The sequence below is a fragment of the Oryctolagus cuniculus genome, chromosome 6, assembly GCF_964237555.1.
Source record: "Oryctolagus cuniculus chromosome 6, mOryCun1.1, whole genome shotgun sequence".
Classification (NCBI taxonomy): domain Eukaryota; kingdom Metazoa; phylum Chordata; class Mammalia; order Lagomorpha; family Leporidae; genus Oryctolagus; species Oryctolagus cuniculus.
This window is the reverse complement of record NC_091437.1, coordinates 86,194,587-86,218,943: the sequence shown is the minus strand read 5'-3', so window position 1 is coordinate 86,218,943 and position 24,357 is coordinate 86,194,587. Positions and strand designations below refer to the sequence as shown.

At 38.9% G+C, this 24,357-nt stretch overlaps 1 protein-coding gene across 7 annotated transcripts in view; it reads right to left on the bottom strand.

Moving 5' to 3' along the window:
* Positions 1–24,357, bottom strand: part of CHD7 (chromodomain helicase DNA binding protein 7) — a 130,670-nt gene that overhangs the window by 32,164 nt on the left and 74,149 nt on the right. For all 7 annotated transcript variants that reach the window (XM_051843757.2, XM_051843760.2, XM_051843758.2 and 4 more), the window contains 8 exons: positions 19,527–19,641; positions 15,613–15,696; positions 14,119–14,256; positions 13,903–14,024; positions 13,302–13,545; positions 11,929–12,105; positions 6,464–6,607; positions 5,043–5,298 (listed from right to left, as the gene is read on the bottom strand). In XM_051843757.2, the coding sequence (XP_051699717.2) occupies positions 5,043–5,298; positions 6,464–6,607; positions 11,929–12,105; positions 13,302–13,545; positions 13,903–14,024; positions 14,119–14,256; positions 15,613–15,696; positions 19,527–19,641 (1,280 nt within the window). The remainder of the gene's footprint in view (positions 1–5,042; positions 5,299–6,463; positions 6,608–11,928; positions 12,106–13,301; positions 13,546–13,902; positions 14,025–14,118; positions 14,257–15,612; positions 15,697–19,526; positions 19,642–24,357) is intronic.

Below are 24,357 nucleotides of genomic sequence, written 5' to 3'. Positions count from 1 at the left end.
AGGGAAAAAAAAAAGCAGGAGTTTTATTAGGAAAAGTTAAAGAGTAAAATGCTGTCTAACAGCATTAGTAAGAATGTTCTTGAACAAAGGTATATGTTTTTTAAGACACGAAATCTAGAAACTCAAGTTCTCAATTCAGGACAAGAAGGCCCTCAAGAGATAGGAAATAGATTTAAGTCTATATTTTATATTGGGTTTTTAAAGAAAGTTTGTGTGGTTTTTTTTTTTTTGTGCAATACATTGTAAGCTAACTGCAATCCAGAAATAGATTTTACTACTATGGTATGTGAATGATTATTTATTAAATCATTAAGACTGCAATCCATAACCACAATAAAACAGTCTTTTAGTATTTTAAAATAAGTTAATAAGTTAAAATAAGTTAATTAATATTTTTCAAAAATGAAATAACATTTATTTTGACAAAACAAATATTAGATGTATTTGAATTTCAGGGATATTTTTTGAAAATATAAATAACTCAAACAGCAGAGAAATTTAAATTTAATTTTTGGGGGCTAGCACTGTGGCATAGCAGGTTAAGCCTCCAGCTGAGATGCTGGCATCCCACATGGGGGCAGTCCCGGCTGCTCCACTTCTAAACCAGCTCCTTGCTAATGGCCTGGGAAAAGCAGCAGGCGATGGCCACCCATGTTGGAGACCTGGAAGAAGCCCTTGGCTCTTGGATTCATTCTGACCAAGCTTTGCAGCTATGTAGGGAGTAAACCAGTGGATGGAAGATCTTTCTCTGTCTCTCCCCCCCCTCTCTGTAACTGTGCCTTTCAAATACATATAAATAAACCTTTAAAAAAAATTTGATTTATGGGCTGGTGCTGTGGTGTAGTAGGTTAAGCATCTGCCTGCAGTGCCAGCACCCGATATGGGCACCAGTTCCCAGCTGCTCCACTTCTGAGCCAGCTCCCTGCTGATGGCCTGGGAAAGCAGTAGAAGATGGCCCAAGTGCTTGGGCCCTTGTACCCACATGGAAGACCCAGAAGTAGCTCCTGCCCCTGGCTTCAGATTGGCCCAGTTCTGGCAGTTGAGGCATCTGAGGAGTGAAGCAACAGATGGAAGATTCTCTCTCCATCTCTCCCTCTCTCTGTCTATAACTCTGCCTCTCAAGTAAATAAATAAATCTTTAAAAAAAAAAAAAACCTGTTCTAAATGTTTTAAATATTATTAATAATTGAGATGAACTTTTCTGCCCTTTCAATGCAACCAATATCTTCTCACAAAGAATAATCAAAAAGAAAAATGTGGACTCATTCTTTCTTGTCTGACAAAAGCTACTGCCGAATTATTCAATTAGGTTTTGTTTTAAATTCAATTTCTTTTAACAAAATATTTATTTATTTGAAAGCCAGAAAGACTGGAGCGGGGAGGAGGGAGAAAGGAAAGGAAAAAGGGAGAGAAAGCAGCCTGCTGAGCGAGAGCACTCCCACCCACTGGTTCATTCCCTGAACATACCCTCAAATCAGCCCAGAGCCAGGAACTCAATTCAGGTCTCCCATGTGGGTGATGGAAACCCAATGACTTGAGCCATCATCCCTGCCTCTTAGGATCTGCACTAGCAGGAAGCTGGAGTCAGGAACAGAAGTAGACATCACTCAGGCACTCTGAAACTAATCATTTCTATATGAGACACAGGCACCCTAAACAGCCTCTGAATTGCTATGCCAGCTGTTTTCCCCCTGAATCCAGGTTCTTAATTTTAGTTTACATTAGTTTTATGTTAATTTTTACCCTAATTATTACTTAATTATCAGTTTACACTAATAATACTGCAATTAAAAACAATATCAACAAACCTAATTCTTGTATGGTTCTATTAGCATGGTTATTATGCCAACACTGAAGCAAAGAAGGGATAGCGTTGGGGAGGTGGACAATTTCTGTTTTCTGATGTAATAGTTAAATTTTCAAATTTACCAAATGAAGATTGATCTTGATACTGGAGATGTAAACAGGAAAAGGGCTATGATCAGCCAAAATACCTTGTTGGCTTTGCCCTAAATTTAAGTATGGCTGATACCACACTGAAATAAGGGAGCCATACTCTTTTCATGTCAGCTGAAACTCACTGTCAGGGCAGTAACTACAGCACCACCTGGCTATTCTGGCCACAAACAAGAAAATAGTTTGCTCTTGAAGTTTATCAGAAAAATGAAGATATTATTTTCTTTTTGAAATTCACTCCATCAAGTAAGCCTCATTCTTGTCTTCTTTTTGCCTTCAATTCTCTACATTCTGCCACCCCCATAAATTAACAGCCACTGACTCTCAGTCACCTTTACACATCTAGGAGCCTTGGACATATTTTCAACATTCTTCTCTTTTGTTTATATTTATTTATTTGAAAAATGGAGTTGCAAGGACAGGAGGAGACACACAGATCTTCCATCCACTGGTTCATTCCCCGAATGACAGAGGCTGGGCCAAGCTGAAGCCAGAGGTTTCCTCTGGGTCTCCCACTTGGGTGGCAGGGGCCCAAGGACATGGGTCATCTTCCACTGCCTTCCTAGGAGCATTAACAGGGAGCTAGATCAGAAACGGAGCAGCTGGGACTTGAACCAATGCCCATATGGGATGCCAGTGTTGTAGGTGGCAGCTTAACCTGCTGCACCACAGCACTGGCCCCTCAACATTATTCTTATTCTCTTTTTAGGCAACCTAAAATTAGAAACTCCATTCAAATAAAGCTTGGCCCAATTAACAGTAACTCCATTTATGCCACCCAGTTACTTGCATAACTTTTAGCAAGTCAAACAGCAACACTTAATGAGTGCTTATATTGTATCAGACACTGTTCCAACCACTTAAGTAAAAATATTAAGTCACATTTAAAACAGGTCTCATTTATAAACAGCTTGCACTCTATCATTATTTTAAGATTTTTATTTTTTTTCTATGTGTGCTGGTGGTGGCCACTTTTAACACATATAGTTGTTTCGATTTTTCACAATTACAGAAATGCTATGCTTTGTTGAACTGAAATTTAGTTTCATTATGGCTGTTTTACTCTGCCACAACCAATGCATATTTCAAATTAATCTCCAAAATGAAAACACTTCCCTTATAAATGTTCAATAAACGTGTGTATAGGTGGCATCGAGACTGTGCAGGACATAAGCAGAACTGGCCCTGGAGCAAACTCTGAAACACAATGTCTCCATAAGTTATCTGAGCAGCAACATGATTTGTGTATCCATTTGTTTCTTTCTGTAAGTGGCCCTCCAAATAAAGGCAGAGGGATGCCTGTTTAACAGGTAACTTCATAACTTGTAAGGTGTGACCAATCGGGTTCCTGGGGAACACATCCCTGCGGAACAACTGGTCAATGTGAGCCCCACTAGCGATGTTTTGGGGGGAAACCCTCTGGAATGCTCCATGCGTATAGTTAACATGTGATCAAATGGGATGAATGTTGATGCACTGTGGGTGGCCATCTAACTATCATCATTGCAATTTCCTCTTTTCCAAACACCCTACTGGCAGCACCAAACATTTCTGAATGTCTTTTTACTTTCCTTTTTTTTACTATTTTCTTTTTACCAGATATTAAAGGCAAAAATGTGTGTGAATGTATGCATGGGTACATGTGTGCATGAGTGTGTATATATGTTTCACTTGCACCAACACACCCCACCCCAGCACCAACCCACCACCATCTGGCTGACACTCAACATAAACTTATAAACTCTTAAATACACTATGATTAGCAGGTTGGCAGTATCAGACATATAATTACCATATATAATTCTCTGCAGCTAAAAATACAAAGTTCAAAAAAAAAAATTCACTGATGTCAATCAGCAATGACCTCAGGTTTTGTGTTCTCAGGACATCTCCCAGGCATGGACCACTTTGTCTCATAGCAAAGGGGACTTCTGGATCCCAGGTGGCTGACCGGTGTGTATAAATTGGAGAGAGACTAGGAACTAGTTCTGTCTTGAATCTTATGGATTGGACAAAGAACCAGGCTTTGTTTCTTCTTCCCCGGAAGAAGTATTCAGTTACAACTGAATACAACTACCCCAAATTTGCCTCCCATACCTTGCTTTAATCAACATTAGCTCCTCCCCAGACTACAGCAACAGACCCTATGCTAGTCTTTCTGCAGGTCTGTCCCTTCCTCTTCTTACCCTTTTCCTACAGTGTTGCCTGATTGATCATCATGAGTCATATTTCTAATCACTGCTCAGCTCAAATACCACGTGTGGTTCTCCAAAAGGCAAGAGCCAAAGTCTCATGTAGCAGCATTTGAGGCCTTCAGAGCAGGCCTTTATTTCTCTAACCCTGCCTGGCAAAATCCTCTCCACCTATGAAGGTTTGCCTTAAATGCCAGGTACTTTGAAGAACTTTCCTAATCTCAGTCTCAGCACACAGGGGAGGCTCTCTGAGGGGAATGCTCTTCTCTTGTTTACCTTGCCTTTCCCAGAGTATCTTACACATTACAGGCATGGAATCCTGACTGCCTACAAAATTTCTGGAAATGCACAATAAAAATTTTAACCTAAATGAGCCATATAATGCCTAATTTAGTTAAGAAAACAGGAAGACCATGAATTCTCCATCAGGAACAGGGACAAACTTGACCAAAGTTTTAAGATGATCTCATTCTCAGGGTCTAGAGTTGAAGGCCTATAGACATGGGGAATCTGAGGATGCTTTTCTACCAGAGGTTTGAGATAGCGGACAGCTGCCTTCCCACGCCAGAGTTCCTCTTTAATCCCACCCAGAAAACCTCAGTCAAGGGCTAAATTTTCTCAAGCTGTTAGCACTTCTGACGATTTCTGGCCAGGTAGCACTAATGCCTTTGAAGCTAGGGAGGCAGGGGAAAGGCGAGATCCCACTTCAGGAATCGCTGGAGTGCTGGTTGGTCCCTGGCCTTCAGCGACCACAGAAGAAGGCATTCCAGAGAAGAGGAAGCTGGGGAAGCCCACACTAAGTGGACACAAACCAGGAAACCCTCTGCCTGAGGGCAAAAGGGCCTCCTGGAGCTGTTATCAGGGTTTAACAGGTTCACCAACGAGCAGACTCACCATTGATAAGGTACGGGTGATTGCAGCACTTTCGTAATTCCATCATAGTGTTTAAAAGGTTAGGTACGTTAGCTTGTCCACCACCTTTGGAAAGAAATGTGAAATTCTTCTCAAGGATGGCTCGGTAATATTTCTTCTGAATGTTTGTTAGCTCAACTTCAATAATAGTTTCTTCTTTGGGGGCCAAGTTCTTTTCTACATCTTCTTTGAGACGTCTCAACATCATTGGCTTTAGAATAGCCTGAAGTTTTTGCACCTAAAAAAGGAACTTAATTAAATACTGGTGTCATGATTTGCTCACGTTAAAACATATTCTAACATCATCTTATTTATTTACCACTCATTTTCACTTTTCAAAGCCCAGTAAGAGTATGAAGGAGATAACCTTTCAGCTTTCACCAGAGAAATGAATGAAAGTTGGATGATTATTTGTCAAACGGATTGTGCATCCAGGAGTTCTGAACAGCCAGAAAGCTTGAAAAGCACAAAGAAAGCCCAGTTTATTAATCTACCTTTCCCTGCTCCATGTTTTAAGCCACAGGGTTGATGAGGAAGAGGGAAGAGACAACGTCATGGGAGTGATATGCTTCCGTTCTCTTCCTTTCTGGAAAGAGCTAACACAGAATGAGAGGGGGGGAGCAGGAGTTATCCAGTTCCTGAGCCAGTGAGCAAGCACATACGCTGGCCTCTTCCTGGTTCTCTTTTCTGGTGATTGGCAACAGGATAAAGCTCACCAAATAGTTTTTGTTTTGGAAAAGCAAAACAAAACTAACTTCACTTTGAATTAAACTGAGGGGCTTTAGGCAGTGCATTGCAGGAGAGGGCAAATAAAGACCAAGATTTCAAGACAGCTCCATGTTTTTATTTCAAATACATCAGCATACCTGATGTCATCACTAATACCCATAGAACTCTTTACCGTGTATAAAATAGTCAACTCCTTTCAGCCACAATACCTCATTTATTCCTCACAGAAATCCTATGGGGTAATTATGCACCATGTTTCTAAAATGAAAATTTGTAGGCTTGAAGAAGCAAGCAATGAGGCTAAGCATCCAAGGTCTAGAAGTAGAGTGAAGCCTGAACACTCCAGTAGGCAAATAGCTCTACAAAGTGCAGTGGCTTCTCAAACTATCCCCAACAGCTCACACAGCAAAACCACCAACCTGAATAGCCCAATAAACTCTGAAAAGCCTGTCAACGGGTATACAACCTCTCTATAAATCAACAGCTCTTCTCGACAGCAAACATACAAACAAGAAAACCTTCATAGAAGTGACGTAGTCCATATAAAGATCTCTCTACCAGGTTGGAGGAAAATGTGATACAATTTACATTCTCAAACACTCAAATATTTTTGCTTTACCATTGCATGGGTAAATCGTTAACTTTGTGACTGAAACAGCTGAGATGCTAAGTACCTGCTCTTCTGTCTTTAGATCACCAAATTCCTGCATAAAGGTGGTTTCCGAAGGAAAGCGACTTGGCTCCAAGAAATGAAGCAAGCTGAAGAGCTCTTCCACGGTGTTCTGCAGCGGGGTTCCCGTCAGCAGCACTTTGTGTTCCTACAGGATGCAAAACAGCGACTGACCCAATCGTAACAACAAGTCTCTTAAAAGGAAAGCCTCTGTCAAAATGGCCATTTTTATTTCTTCTCCTCAATGTTAATTCAGCATCCACTTTATGCAAAGTACAGAAATCAGGCATGAAGATGGACGTGGAAGAAAAACAGGGCTCCTGTTCCAGATATGCAGGCACCTGGAGTCTCTAGAACTCTGCAGTCTCTTTAAGTGTGCCATGCCACCGTCTGGTCTCTTCCTGGGGTACTAGGTCAGTATTTTAGCAAAACAACTCCCTCAGTCCCCAAAGTCTAAACGCTTCTTCTCCGCTGAGTTTTTTCCTACAATCCCTAGACTCAGATGAAGCTTACATGCTTCTCTCTGTGCTCTACATCAGCAGTGCTCTCATCTCTCCATCTGCTTCCTGCATGACTCACTTTAGAGACAAAAGAAGTTCTACACGCAACAGCTTATGAAAAACTATTTTGTTCTGCAAAAAATTCCAACTGGCAAAGAGGTCAGCTTCACTGTAAATACCACAATCACTTTTTTTTTTTTTTATTAAATTGGAGGCTATTTCTGAATTTGTCTCTTTGAGCCAAGTAAGGTATTTCTTTAATTAATTCTTTCTGCTTACGAGCTCTTTCCCCGGCTTGCCTTAGGTAGCTGTATCCTTGTCCTTCTCTTTCTGTATATGGAACACACAGGATCTGCTTTACAATAACCCATTTTTTAGCAATAGTGTTATTAATCTTAAGAGTCTTACTACTTATTACTTGGAACATTTGGTGAACAGCACAGCTAATAAAACTATTTCAGAAAGTGACTATACCTTCTAGTAGCTTCAGAAGCAATATTCTGACTTACTTGGAATCTGACGAGGCTTAGTTGCCAAGCAGAAGGTATGCTCAGCGAATGCTAGACGACTGATGTCAGTGAGGGTATGCTATCGTGTCTTATCTGTCAACGAAGCTCTCTGAGAATGAAGTAAAGCCCTTCATTGTCCTTCTATCCTTGATTTCTCCCCTCTGAGGAGAGTTCTCTGATTGAGATATGATGCAGGGACCCCCTCATTTTCAGATTTGTTAAATTCATAAGAGTAATGAGTTGGCAAACCCAGGCTCTTCAAATGTGTAACCATACTAGTGGGTAAGGTGGGCCACAATCTGACATATTTTATCTAACAATATTTTCTAATGTACCACTGCAGATTCAGGAAAAGAGCTATTGTCATAGAACTCTATTGATATTGCATTGATTGTCTCCCAGTTTCTTCATTTAGTTTATATTACATTAAATTAAATCATGGATGCCTAACCAATGCTTTAAAGTTAAAAATGTTTTTATTAATTTCAAAATTATAAAAAAGGAAATAAAACTCTTTTATTTCCCTTCAACAGTTGTTTAATAGCTACTTATACCAATAATTATATTTATACAATCCTTTTATTTAGCTGTGTATGAATAGTGGAATAAAACCAAGTTTCAATCTGAAAGTGAGTAAGGATTAAAGAGATATAATTAAATAGTATCACAAAGCATCACATAAGAGACTCAGGCTACTGAGCTTATCACCTTCAAGCTCTACTATGTCAGCACATGCTTCTATCCTATAAAAGTTACTAATTTGGGGCCAGCGCTGTGGCGTAGTAGGTAAAGCTGACGCCTGCAGTGCCAGCATCCCATATGGGCACTGGTTCAAGTCCCAGCTGCTCCACTTCTAATCTAGCTCTCTCTGCCATGGCCTGGGAAAGCAGCACAAGATGGCCCAGGAAATTGGGCCCTTGCACCAGTGTGGGAGACCCAGAAGAAACTCCTGGCTCCTGGCTTCGGATGAGCGCAGCTCTGGCCATTGCAGTCAACTGGAGAGTGGACCAGCAGAAGGAAGAGCGCTCTGTGTGTGTGTGTGTGTGTGTGTGTGTTTAACTCTGACTTTCAAATAAATAAATAAATCCTTACAAAAAGGCTCTGGCCATTGCAGCCAATTAGGGAGTGAACCAGTGAATGGAAGACCTCTTTCTCTCTCTCTGGCCTCTCCTTTCTCTATGTAACTCTGACTTTCAAATAAATAAATAAATAATAAAAATAATAATAACAGTAAAGAACCAATGATGAGGCCGGCACCGTGGCTCAATAGGCTAATCCTCCGCCTAGCGGCGCCGGCACACTGGGTTCTAGTCCCAGTCGGGGCGCCAGATTCTGTCCCGGTTGCCCCTCTTCCAGGCCAGCTGTCTGCTGTGGCCCGGGAGTGCAGTGGAGGATGGCCCAAGTGCTTGGGCCCTGCACCCCATGGGAGACCAGGAAAAGCACCTGGCTCCTGGCTTCAGATCAGCGCGATGCACCAGCCGCAGCACGCCAACTACAGCGGCCATTGGAGGGTGAACCAACGGCAAAAGGAAGACCAAGAACCAATGATGAAAGCCCACAGCCTCCATGGCACCCCTCCTTGTCAGTGAGGGACAGGGAGTCAGCTCTGCTTTCTGAGTGATTTTGTGGAGGACGGCGAGGACAGCATCTGCTCCTCAGTGTATAGCCTCTACAAACATTTCCTTTGTGTCTGGATAGCTGAAGACACCCATTGGCCTTCATTTCCTGAGGATGCTCTGGGAGACAATCAAGTGCATTTTCATCACAGCTTAGTCTAGTACAGGTAGTAACCATTCCCTGTGACCTGCACTGTAGATGGAAACAGTTAGAACTCAATACTTTGGTTATGACTTACTCTAGGAAAGAAGAATGAAACTGGCAAGTAGGTAAGTTTTCATGGTATTTACTTCAAGGCTTTTAAGACCAGGCAATGAACAGTTTAGAACTGGACAAATAATATTATATTCTAACTCCGACGATGATAATAAGTTCTATTTTGAAAACATGTCTTCTGAGATAAGATTCTTGATCCTCAAGAAAAATACTTTGTTCATTTGCTAATCAGAGCCAAGGATGAGTTAATTACAGGGATGCCAAGTCCTTGGGATAGCTGGCTTCCTATGACAGAATTCCCCTGGACACGTCCCCTATGGTGGTGGGAAGTCTTTTTTGTCCACCTCAGTGTGGTACAAAGTATTGTCACTTTCTACATGTGCCTTTATGTGAAGAAGTTTAGGAAATACTGCAGTATGTAACAGAAAAATTATGTGAATAATAGATTCTAATCCACGTATGAAATATTAGTGGGGCTGGTTGTATGGAACAGGTTAAGCCAAAGCCTGTAGTGTCAGCATCCTGTGTGGACGCTGGTTCAAGTCCTGGCTAATTCACTTCCCAGCTAGCTCCCTGCTAATACACCTAGGAAAGCAGCGGAAGATGACCCAAATGCTGTGTCCCTGTACCCATGTGGGAGACTCTGATGAAGCTAACCTTCAGCCTGCATTGCTGGCATCCCATATGGGTGCAGGTTCAAGTCCCAGCCGCTCCACTTCTGAGTCAGCTCCCGGCTAATGCTCCTGGGAAAGCAGTGGAAGACAGTTCAAGTGCTTAGGCCCTTGCACCCATGTGGGAGACCTGGAAGAAGCTCCTGGCTCCTGGCTTAGGCCTGGCCCAGTTCTGGTTGTTGTGGCCATTTGGGGAGTGAACCAATGGATGGAAGATCTCTCTCTCTCTGTCTCTCCTTCTCTCTCTGTAACTCTATTATTCAAATAAATAAGTAAATACTTTTAAAAAAGAACTATTAGTATAAGTAATAGAAAATTCCTTGAAGTATTCCAGACAATTAGATTGTTTGATGTTGACAGAGGTAACTAATTTGTATTCGTCAATGAAGGACTGTTTTGTAGTAAGAATCTACTATCTGGGAATGTATGAATTAACAACACAATTTAGATAAATTCAAATGACTGCTTTAAGCCTTAAGGAAATGGCTATATAACTTTCTTTTAGTAACCCACTATGAAGGTAGAGCCAAACTTAGCAGATATATTTAGATATATCATGAACATTCATGTTATCTGCGATACAGGTTTACTTCATTTTAACACTCAAGTGTCATCCAGGGAACCAAACACAAACATGAATTCTCTCTTTCCCATGTGCTTATCCGTGATGGCAAGATTATTCACTGTTTCTAAGTGCTCTCACCTCTTACTTGATTTGTGGATTGGCCACCAGAAAATAAACTGCTTTGAGGAAAGTCTTAAGATATTGTTAACAACAACAACAACAAAAGATATTGTTAACAATAATTCATTAGGGAGAAAAATGGGGAATCCCATCCTAAATAAGATAATTCAGACTTTTCCCTTTAAGCAAAAACAATTTTTTTAAATTAAAAGAAGAGCTGGCTAATTCCATCCTCTTATTTAAGAATGAAAGAAGCTGTTTCAAAGAACCAGCTGTAAGAGAAAGCTTTCAGGTGTTCTTTTTGGTAGTACCAGTCTTCAAAAAAAAAAAAAATATATATATATATATATATATAGTCTTGAGCATATAGAATATTCCTTCCCATCCCAGGCTCTCAATTAATGAGATTCAAATTAATCCATAAAAGTCAGCATTAAATTTAAAATATATTTTTGCACTTTTAAAAAACTCATCCAATAGCTCAATGCTTACTAAATGACAACTCTGCTCTCAAACTGCACATTAAAAACAAGGAGCAAGTAATCACAACCACTTTGTACACTATGGAATGAAGCCCAAGGATGACTAAGCTCTTGTAGTAACACTGCTTGGCAATCACACACACAGCAGTATAGAATGTAAAACCAATCAACACTGACTACTCCTACAATGTTAACTCATGGTACTCCTAGTGGGGGAAAAAGGCTAGAAAACATAATCACAAAGACCTGGCCATGTTGTTAGGAAGCTAGAAGAGTAGGGTGTAGGCATTGTGCAAAAACTCCAGACCATATCTGATGTCTTGTAATGCCCCAAACTTCCAAACGCCTGTGCCAATTGAATCAATCAAAGGTATCCTACCCAGTTTACTGAAACTTCAATCTGCAAGTCCTGCTGGCCCCAGTATGGCAAAACCTAATAACTCTGGGACTCAACCAGCTCATAATGTCAGGCAAAGCTTAACGCAAGAGTTCGTGAAATGGCAGTATTTATGAATGAAAGGGTAAAGCAAATGCTTGAAACTCACTTCAATGAAAAAAAGTCATGAATATACTCTGGTTTGATATACCCTGTATCAAGACAGCAGCTAACAATCTTAAGAATCAGGAAATCAACAGCAACTTAGGAGTGATTGATAGTTTAGTAGGCTATACCCCAAATTTACAGGCTTTGCAAACAACCTTCATAAGAATCAAACTAAGAGCAACAGGACTATCAAGTCATTAACAGTCCTGTTCAGGCCCAATGGAATTACCAAAAGGATCACTGACCAAGTCCATCATCTTGAGACCTTCCAGCAGCTTGCAGTTCCTATTCTTCAGCCTGTGGGCTTCATCAATGACCACACAGCGCCATGGAATATTCCGCAGCTCAGGACAATCAGTCAAAATCATCTCAAATGTTGTGATGATGGCATGAAACTTATAGGACCCCTTTATCACTCGACCCTACAAGAACAATTATGAATTATTATTCAGCATTAATCATTACAATAATGACTTTGAGGGTGTATGAAAAGAGAAATTATTCATCCCTTTGAAGACCTCTTCATTCTAGGTAACACATATTCTGTTTTCAAGCTATTTTAGAGGTTTTAGACTGTTACAGTAAAATAGTTTTAAAAACCATTCTTTTAAAAAAAGAAATTAGAAAATGGTCAGTAAAATTTTGGATACCACTGCCTTATGGCTCACATGCAGTAAAATGCCACTAAGTGTACCCATTCAAGTTACAGCCTATTGACTCCAAAAGGTGAAAGCCAAAAAAGTTATATGCAAACTTTTTAAAATGCATTTTACTTTTTTTGTAACTTATGTTATACTTTTAATACTTTTTGTAAAGTACCTAAGTGAAAAAACATCCATTTAAGATAGAATTTATAATTTCCCAAACCTAAATACAAATACAGATTTCAATATTTTTTCCCTTTCAATTATTTAATTGTGGTCAGGTTTTACATTTAAAACCAACAGACATATAAAATAAGACTCTATTGTATTTCCAATTACAGGACTTCAGTTTACTACCTGTAGCTTAATACTGTTTTAGCACATAATGTTCTTCCTTCTCCTATCATTTACAATGTTGGACTGTAAATATCACACAGTGACTTCACAGAGTTAACTGGAATAAGAAAAATCCATAGCAACTGCTACTAAGAGCCAACGTACAAGTGTATATGTATCACTGAAAAGCAACTGCTACTAAGAGCCAACTTAGCCAACTACATTCAGTGTATCACATATCTTAAGGATGTTTTTAAAATTTTTTTACATCTGAGTAATAGTATAAGATATTCTTTATATTCACATTTAATATCTCCATTCTTTAGTCTTCTTGCATTTGCAAAATGAAGCTAGTTAATGTACTAATACATGAAATAAATTTCAATTATCATCTAGGGTAAAAAAATTTCATTTCTTTTAATCAAGTAATCATAAATAACCAAACCTATAAAACTAAAGAGCTTTATTCACAGATATAGAAAGACAATACAAACATGAATGGGGAAGAAACAGCAAGCAAATTTTTCAATTTAGCAAAATCTAGACCTTCTTACCCACTCAAGTCACTGAGACTTTTAATTTTCAGTGCCTTAAAATGCATATAATTAGCACAAAGAATACAACCTAGGAAGTTTTACCTGGGGATCTTTGAAGTACATTTCATACAACTGAATGGTCCGACGACTAGCTTGACTCCCATGATACACAACCACATTCAACTCCGTCCAGGTTCGGAATTCCCTTTCCCAGTTGGGGATTGTGGACAATGGGGCAATTACTAAAAAAGGGCCATGGATTCCTTTCAAATATATCTCATAGAGAAATGTAATGGACTGGATGGTTTTTCCCAAACCCATTTCATCTGCTAAAATGCAGTTTCGCCTTTGGGAGGGAAATAAAATAAGGAAGGTATCATGAGTATAAATATTAGGCTCTGCTGTCTTCACAAAACACACATTTATTTTACTCACAAACACATATCCACATAGCTTTAGATGTTCTCTTAGATTTAACAAAACACATTTTCAAACAAAATTCTTCAAATAAAAATTATATTTCCATCAAGCTCAATATTAATATTTGGATAAATATCGAGCATATTTCTAGTGTCTGCTTTTTTATAAAAATTCTTATTAGGGTATTAAAAAACTGTTTAAGTTGTTTTTGAGCAATATTTTCAATAATGACACAGGAAAAGAACTACAGACTTAAAAGAAAAGAAAAAAGTGCTCTACATACATGTTGTACCAATTGAAAAGTAGCCAGTTTACTCCCTCCAACTGGTATTCCCTGAGTTTGTTATTGTTTTTATACTCCCTGGAACTCTCCGATTTCTTCCAATCATCAGCAGGAGGTCGCTCCTGTTTTAAAAATAGTAAGTCCCATTAGTGGTTTCTCAAGGACCAACACTACGCTATTTTCAAATTAAATCCTCTGCCATGAGCCAATTCTTACCACACGCTCTGTTTCCGGTTCCCTGGACATTAGTTTCTCAAACTCTTCGATCTTTGCTTGATCTATATCCTGCCTCAGCTCCCATGTGCTGTCTTCATAGGGAAGTGAGCACCACTTCACCAGATAGTGAGTCACAGGCTGGGCCGGGTTTAAATAAATCAGAATTGGATTCATTTAAGTTTGCATATAGTATTACCAAAAAACATGTGTTCTACTTTATCAGCAGATACTACAACAACATCAGTAAGACTGAATCAGTAGAAGTTTTAAAAACACTTAACAGTTTGTCTCAAGCATGAACTGGAAACAGTATCTTTGGAACAAATTCACTTTTTATGTAGATCACTGGTAATGTTTAAAAGCCACATAATGGGAAGGAGTAGCTCTGAGGTAAAAATAAGGCTTAATTTCAGATTTGTTATCTGTGCAGATCATTCATTAAGCATCTGATTCAGACTTATTCTGTAAACCGTTTTAGTATGTCAACATGTTTACATAACTGGCTAGTTTCTTAAAGAATGAGAAACAAATTTATTAGGACCTCTGCTATTTCCTAAAAGAGATGTTGTCTGCATCCAGTCACATTAAAATAGTTTACTCATAGTTGAGCCCTAGAAGACTGGAGGGCAAAATATTTTGGATAATTATAGATCAATAGGATTCCCCTTTTCTTTCTTACAGAAAACGCTTGGGTTTATTGACTTTAATTTCAGGACCAAGGCTCACTGAAATGTGGTCATGATGTTAAAAACATTTGCTATACATGGAAAAACATGCCAGGAAACAAATCTTTTTAAAGTACAACTAAGCAAGACTAGAAAGGTAAAGATCTTGCTATAAATGTGGTCTCAAACACTGTGGAGTAAAAAGGAAGTCCTCTGCAGGCTCTCCCTGGACAAACAAAATCCAAACTTTACACATAAAATTCGATTTATATAAGAAGCCAGTAATGGCAGAACTCATGGTGAATAAGCACATCATTTCTAACACACTGCTCAGAAGTTGCTAGATTTGCCTTTATTCTTCCTTCCTTGTAGGGTTCTGCAAAGCAACATGAGAATGGCAAGACTGAAATCTCATAAAGAGAAATATTTAGTTATCCTCTGTATATCACATTAAATGAAGTTCATCAACTTCTACATAACATTAAACTCCAATCTGTGACAAGAGCACTCTCAATTATATAAGGGAATTTTGTGCTACATCATAGATTTGCATCAAAGTGTACTGGATTCTCTACTGATCAAATTCTAGAATCACGTAAATGTCATAATGTATTTGTTTCATAGTGAAAACTGATTTTTTTAAAAAAATCTCATATTAAACATAAAAATATTTAGTCAAATAATAAAAAGCAGGTTCCAGTTAAATTCAGATCAAGTGTGTCACGATCCAAGGCTCTGAGCAGGACCCGTTCTAGGATTCTACCCTCCTCTCCATGAGCACACAAGAGCTGCCTGAATCACCATTTGGTAATACAAATGATCTCGTTACCTCTCCCCGGTCATCTGTGCTACGTGCAAAGTCCATTATCCGGTCAACCTCCACATAATCTGGATTAAAAAGCTCATCCTCAATCTGTACCAAAGAGAAAAGAAAAATAGTCTGAATGTTTATTTCTTTCCTATGAGGAAACACCATTTCACTTTTCACCCAGCAATAATATTTTGGGTCATAGTAATACAAAATTTATATTTGACAAATTCTATTATATTAATTGAAATGCTACAACTTAGCAAAATCATTCTCCATGAGGAAATCAGACTTCTCAGACTTTGTTAACTGGGTCTTTTAATTACTGTGTGAAACCTTTTACTGTTAGAGAATGTTTAAGAATATTTTAAATGAAGTGTGAAATTACAATTCACTAATGAGCAATCCAAAAGGCTCATGGCATGCAATGCATTTAGCATTTCTGAAACTACAGTTTGCAATAAAGAATCAGAAACATGCATGATAAGTGAGACTGGATTCTTATAACTACTGGAGTTGTCTGATGCTTTATAGCATCATTTACAGAATGTTATTCAAAAGTTAAAAACACAGAAACCAATGGAGTTCATATTTTACTGTGAAAAGAGGATATGATGTTTGGAAGTCTTTGCCAATCAATATCAATATTCGTACCTTATTTAGAAAAACAGTCTTGTCATTAACCTAGGTATTCTAATGGTTTTTATTCGTACCAAACATACAGTGTTTGGGTAAAAGAAGTAAGGAATTGATGCCTAAATAATTGTATTATTTAACCAACATATTAACAACTTCTGTAAAAGTCAAACAATACTGCTAGCTTGCAAAGTTATCTCAAATAGAAGAAAATACTACAGTTTAAAAAAAGCTATAAAGTCAAGCACACTTGAAAGAAGTCAGGGTCAGACAAGTTTTCAAATGTCAGAAAACAAAAGACACGTTATTAGGTGTTTCCATGGATTAGCATCAATATAATAACTGTGTTAAAACATGCAGCAAAAGGCCTTTTAGAAGTCACTTAGACATCATTCTTGCCCCTTGAATTGCAGGTTGAAAAGATAAACAGTCACAGTCTGCTCAGGAACAAACATTCTCTGGGCCACTGTACCCATTTAAAATGAGCAGTTTGGATTCTTTGAACTGTGAATTATGAAACAAAAAGCAGAAATGCAAAATGTGTCTCAATTGCCTCAGGCTTTTACATAGAGGTGAACAGTAAGGCAAAAAAATACAATGAAGTGTTCAGTTCACTTAAAATGTTAATATGGTAATACTCCAGCTTTGTTGAAAGCTTCTAGATTTAGGTAAACAATATGTAAGGGTTACTCACATACAGCATAAACACTAACATTTCTCACAAATCAGGTTTTGATAGCCAAAACTCTCTTTAAGACACTTGTTCTTAAATACAAGCTTTCACATTCAATCCTGAAATAAAATCCTAAGCTTTTCTTACTTTTCTATAGCATTAAGTGAATAATCCATGCCTATATATATATATATATATAATGAAATTTCCAGGGGCTGGCAAAGTGGCATAGCAATTAAAGCTGTTGCCTGTAACACTTGCACCTCATATGGACACCGGATCGTGTTCCAGGTGCTCCACTTAGAATCCTGCTCCCTGCTAATGGCCATGGAAAAGCAGCAGAAGATGGCTCAAGTGTATGGGCCCCTGCCACTCATGTGGGAGACCTGGAAGAAGTTCCTGGCTTACGGTTTCCGCCTGGCCTAGGGCCTGTCACTGTGGCCATCTGGGGAGTGAGTCAGTGGGTGAAAGATGTCTGTTTCTCCCTATTTCTCTGTTAACTCTGACTTTCAAAATAAATAAATAGATCTTTAGGGAAAAAAAAAAAAAAGGGCCAGCACTGTGCTATAGTGGGTAAAGGCATGGCCTGTGGCACCAGCATCCCATATGGGTGCTGGTTCTAGTTCTGGCTGCTCCACTTCTGATCCAGCTCTATGCAGTGGCTTGGGAAAGCAGTAGAAGATGGCCCAAGTCCTTGGGCCCCTGCACCTGCGTGGGAGGCCTGGAAGAAGCTCCTGGCTCCTGGCTTCCGATCAGCACAGCTCCAGCCATTGCTGCCAATGGGGGAGTGAATCAGCAGATGGAAAACCCCCCCACCCCGAGTCCCGCCTCTCCTTCTCTTTTTGTGTAACTCTGCCTTTCAAATAAATAAATAACTCTTAAACAAACAAACAAAAAACAAAGAAATTTCCAGTTTAAATGATTTTCCTGAATAGAGATTTTAGTTGCAGCAGATTTCCATAGGAATAGAAAGTAAAACAAAGAAGGGAAAAGCAGGCATAACTGAAAATTCCCAAGTCAGAGTGCCATGGAACACCTGAAGTCGTGATCGTCTACGGGGGAAAGCAACTTGGGGCAGAAGCGTGTGCTTGTGTAAGATGAGGGAAAGGGACTGGTGTCCTCCTCTGTACTCCCATTCAGGACAAAACTTAAGAACTGCATTTGCCAAGTTTCCAGCAATTTAATGTATTTCGACCTTGGTACGGTCCACTCACAGAGATGTCAGGCTCAGAAAGATGGGCTGTGTGCAGCTAGGGACAGGCACAATTCCCTAAGGAGCATATGACTACAGGAAACAGAGCCCAAATAAATCTAATAAACAGGACCACGATTTAAGGATGAGGGAAGCTACTATTGTGGTTTTTGTTTTGTTTTGTTTTTGCCTCCCACGGACCCACAGAAAAGGTCAGCACAACATATGGCGTGTCCCTGAAAGGAAGCTAATGATTTCAACTCAGCCAATGTCACAAAAATTTAACTTTAGCTTCATTAAGAAGCCACACAAAGTATAACCTCACAGTGCTTTCCTTGAAACTACCCTTTCCAAGAAAGAAGCAGCTTAAAATTGCCCAAGACGTAAGAACTGAGTTACGTTTGAGTAACTCCACGCCACACAGTGCCAACTGCTGCGTTGCAAAAAAGCTGAATCCGCAGAGCAACGGAGGGGGTGTCACAGACAAGTGTCCGGGAAAAGAGCAACCACAGTCTCCCAGCTAATGCAGATGTTGCCGCTGCTCACTGGGATTGCAGAAATCAGATCCCAGGAGAACACAGGCCTGTCACCTGAAATTACAAGGATTTTATGGCACAGACGTAACTAAACCCATTTATGCCCCACCCTTCCCATTTCTAAAAGGGGTAGCAGCGTGAGGCAGGTCGTTAGACAGGTGTTTGGCATCAGGTTGCATACGTTTTTCCAGTTTACTTGCAGTGGACTCTTTTATGAGGGAAAACTGATAAATCAGCATGTCTTACCCTTCAGTGTTGGGGTTCTGCTTTGTGCTGTATGAGGATCTAAGTGAAACCTAACTGGTGACCAACAGTGCAGAGGCCCCAGTAAGCAGCTTGTGAAAGCATTTTTGAAATGTAATAGGCAATGTTTCGGGGAGGCAACCTAGCACTCTGGTAAATGCGAATTCTCTGCACTGCTGTGGGTAATGCTGTCCTTCCACGACTGACAACCCTGGATAAAGGGGCCTGGGTGAAGAAATTATACCAGCTTCCGAACCATGGCTCAGCATTGTGAAAATGAGTTTAGTGGCTTCTCTGTGATCCGGCACTGACTTGAAAAAAAGAGATCTCTCCTCAAAGAAATTTAACTTTTATATCTCTGGACTTTACTTATTTATTTCACTCTCTACTAATCGTTCATCACAAGATTTCCATCATACCATCACCACTGTTTCCACACAGTATCATGAGGACCAAGTATCTTCTAGACCAAGCAACAGGAAGAATGAGAAACTTCCTGTTTACAAATTTTTTTAGCAATAAGCAGTTACTAATATGCAAGTAACACCACCAAATGAGGCAAGCTAGTTTTTCTCAATACTTTGCAGCAGTAAAACTCAAAATTTGGAACATTTAAATAAAGAACATTCTTTAGAAAATTAACCAGGTTTTATACCTCTGAAAGGAATTTATTCTGGCCCTGTTTTGCCTTAAATCGTTTAATCTTCTGCTGAATTCTCTTATCTTTTTCCAGATCTTCTACAGAAGCCCACTGACAATGAAGATAAGAGCTGAAAAACACAAAATAATACCCTTGAAACATGTAAAAAATAATTAATCCTTTATTAAATATGTATTTATTACATGAAAAATCAACCAAACAGATCATTAACAAAATAACCCACTTAATTACTCACAAAGGCTGCTAAGCAACATTTCAATACAACCATTCATGCTTCAGAGGAAGAGAAAAATCAATACCAGTGCCTCACATTTGCCTTCTGTCCTAAGCCTCCAGTTCTTAACCCACTACATAGAAAAAATACATGAACAAAAATCAAAACAGTGCATAGTAACAAGCCATTTTCAAAAGAATGGATTACACTTCAGTATAAAACAATCTATATATACAGGGGGGCCTTAATTATGAATTTATGTTTTGAGTCTTTTATCATTAATTGAGAAATAAGAGGTTTTTATCAAACTAAAGAATTCACACTTAAAACAGCAATTTCTTTGGCAGTAAGGGGTGCAGCGCACCCTCGATGCACACAAGGCTCACAGGTGAGTCTAACCTACTTTCTAGGGCAGTCTGAGCTCCCGATGACACCTTCACGGTTCCACATCAGTTCCTGCTTTCTCAACCTGCGTATTCCAGGAGCCTTGAAATGACGTTCCCTGGTCCCCTGCGAATTTTCCACTAATTTTCTCCTCCTTTTCAGACCCACTGCTCTGAGCACATCTGTGTCTTTCCTGACCTGAACTTGTCTCTCTTCCCTTCCCCAGGACCGCAGGGACCTGTGACACTCTTTTGTTTGGTGTTTCAATATTTTTTTGTTATCACCATCGTTTCCCTGTTCCCCAACAACCTCAACTGTTTGTTTTTGGTGATATTTAAAAAAAATGAGATACTTAGATACATACCTCTTAGAGAATCAGCGTACTGCTACTCTTAGAAAGTAAGCAACCATTATGAAATCTTTTTCAAACAACTGATACTATATGAAGTGCTTACACTATTAAGTACCATATAATGATATTTATGCAATGTCTTAATTAAATGCATTTTCAATGCTAGGGGCTAATTTAGTTCTTCTATAATTGAGCAGAAAACATTTTAAATGCATGACATATAGAAATAATAAAATGGTATTAATGTTACATACAGACACACACACACAGACTAGATGAAAACATGTCAATGGTGATCACTTCTGGATGGTTGCTAATACTGCAAGTATTTTATTTTGTACTTTCAACTTTCAAATGTCTCAAATTTTCTGTAAGTAATACACAATTGTATCACAATCAGAAAAAATATTATGAAAATAACCTTTTCTAGTCTCCTAATTATTTGATAAAAGTGGCAAATGTACAGTCAGTATTCTCATTCTGTCTGATTGTGTAAATGTTTTCAAAGCACCACCAGAATGGCTACAAGCTAGACACGGGCACCCAAGCAAGTGGGTCCAGCCCTGCTCTGTCTCCCGATGTTCCAGGCTGTAACTCTACTCTCTAAACTCTGATAATGAAGATCTACTCAGAAACCTTGCTCAGGAAGTGGAGGAAGGGGAAAAAAAAGGCCAAAGGCAGGTTGCTATGTCATAGTAGCTAGATAACTGAAGAAAAAAGTAAATCTTACTGATGGACTAGCATTAAAATATAAGGAAAATGTTATGAAGAAGTGAATTGTATGAAAATATTAAGAAGTTAATACAATATCATCTGGAACTAGGTCCTATAAATAAACAATTTATGGACATTTTGGAAAACAATCTCATAAAAATATAAGTTATCTTTATGAAGCAAGTATAACATTTATATCTAATTCTGACATAGTACAAAAAGAAAAAAATTGGAAGACCATACCCCTTTTGCAGACCAGCACAAAGTTCTACTCAAAATATTAGCAAACATAATTCCACACTATATTAAGAAAATAGTACATCAAAACTAACTAGGATTTATTCCAGGAATATATGCCTGAATTTACCACTGGAGAATTCATGAACAAATACACAATATTAATGTATCTAAGGAGGGAAATCATACAATTATATCTCCACTGCTACTGGAAAAAAAATAAAACTCTGATAAAATTTAACACCTGAGTTTTTTTAAAACTCGGAAAAATAGGAATTGAGAAGTACAGGTTGAGTATCCATCCCTATGTGAAATGCTTAGAACAAGTACTGCTTTGAATTTCAGATTTTCTCAGACTTCAGACTATCTTCACAAACTTAATGAAATATCTTGGTGATGGGATCCAGTCTAAATATGGAATTTATTTGTGCTTTATACACATCTTATACATATTAATCTAAATGTAATTTTACACAGTATTTTTTAATTTACCTGCATTTCGACTGTAGGTTGATCATCACATTGTGCTCCAAAAGTTTCAAATTTTGGAGTACTCTGGATTTCAGATTTTCAGAATAGGGATGCTCAACCTACACTTCATTAATATAATTAACATATAAAGAGACTTTAATCCTGAAGTCAGGAGCCTATTAATTGGAGAAACACCACAGACTTCTACAAATATCAGAAACAAGATCTGGAACTTACTATCTCTACTCTTACTCAATATTATATTTGAAGCATTAGCCAATGCCACTGGACAAATAAAAAGAGTAGGACGCATAACAACCAGATAATAAAAAGCAAAGCTCTAATTTGCAGGTTATAATGTCATGTACCTGAAAAACCCTAGAGAATCAATTAGAAAAGCAATTCAAACAATAAAATAATTCAATAACACAGTACAATATTAACATAGAAAGTCAATAAATACCCTTCATTCACACAAACAATAGCCAGTTACAGACATGATGTAAAGAGAAAAACTTTTATAAGTTCAACAAGGACAAAATATTTAGTAGTATATCTAATAATAAATCTAAAAAATTTATGTAAGGAATATTCAAAATATTCTTAGAAGACAAAAGTAGAGGGGCCAGCGTTATGGTACAGCAGGTTAAAACATGACCTGTAATGCTGTCACCCCCATATGAGCATCAGTTCAAGTCCTGGCTGTTCCACTTGTGATCTAACTCCCTGCTAATGTGACAGCAAAAGCAGAAGAAAATGGCCCAAGTACTTGGGTCCCTGCTACCCACATGGGAGACCTGGATGGAGTTCTAGGCTCCTGGCCAGCCTGGGCCATTGCAGCCATTTGGGGAGTGAACCAGCAAATGGGAGATCTCTCTGTCTCTTTCTCTAACACTGCCTTTTAAATAAATAAATTTCAAAAAAAAAAAAAAAAAGACAAAGTAGAGCTGACCCAACTGGAAATATACCTTTATTTTTATATAGCATAACTCAACCTCATAAATTTGTAAATTTAGCACAATGTAAATAAAAGTACAAGAAAGCATTTTTATGGAATTAGACAAATTAATTCTAGACTTCATATATAAAAAATGCAAGAATTTCCAGGAAAATCTTAAAAAGGAAATGCTTCAAAGATAAACTAAACCTACCAGATATTAAAATATACTATAAGAGGCCAATGCTATGGCGCAGTGGATTAAAGCCGTGGCCTGAAGCGCCAGCATCCCATATGGGCGCCGGTTCTAGTCCCGGCTGCCTCTCTTACGATCTAGCTCTCTGCTATGGCCTGGGATAGCAGTAGAAGATGGCCCAAGTCCTTGGGCCCCTGCACCCACGTGGGAGACCCAGAAGAAGCTCCTAGCTCCTGGCTTTGGATCAGCACAGCTCAGGCCATTGCTGCCAACTGGGGAGTGAACTATTGGATGGAAAGACCTCTCTCTCTCTCTCTCTCTCTCTCTCTGCCTCTCCTCTCTCTGTGTAACTCTTTCAAATAAATAAATAGGCCGGCGCCGCGGCTCACTAGGCTAATCCTCTGCCTAGCGGCGCCGGCACACCGGGTTCTAGTCCCGGTTGGGGTGCCGGATTCTGTCCCGGTTGCCCCTCTTCCAGGCCAGCTCTCTGCTGTGGCCCGGGAGTGCAGTGGAGGATGGCCCAGGTGCTTGGGCCCTGCACCCCATGGGAGACCAGGAAAAGCACCTGGCTCCTGGCTCCTGCCATCGGATCAGCGCGGTGCGCCGGCCGCAGCGCGCTGGCCACGGCGGCCATTGGAGGATGAACCAACGGCAAAGGAAGACCTTTCTCTCTGTCTCTCTCTCTCACTGTCCACTCTGCCTGTCAAAAAATAAATAAATAAATAAATAAATAAATAAAAAATAAAAAAAAAGAAAACATTTAAAAAAAATAAATAAATACTAAGTATTGTGGCCACCTGGGGAGTGAACCAGCAGATGGAAGACCTCTCTCCGACTCTACCTTTTCCTATAATTTTGTCTTTCAAATAAGCAAAATAAATATTAAAAAAAAAATACTATAACATGCCTCCAGAAGTAACTAGTGTGATACTAGGTTACAAATAGACAAACAGATCAAAGGAATAAAACACACATACAAATAAGTACATAACTTTAGAACAAGATAAAGGTTGTATTTCAAATCATGGGGTGAAGATGGACTTCATAATGATGCTACAACAATATTTGGAAAAGAATAGGATTAGAACCATATCATGTACTACAGGTACATGTACACAGGAGACTGAATAGGTATAGGATAGCTAATGTAACAGAGTACTATCCAAGTGAAACAAATGAGAACTCTTAGAACTGATTTAGAATAATTTTCAGAATATTGTTATGAAAAATGCAAAGACCAAAAAGTGTACTGATGGAATGCAATTTTTTTTTGAGTAAGAAAGAAGGGGAAATTATCAGAGTATATATCTGTAGGCTTAT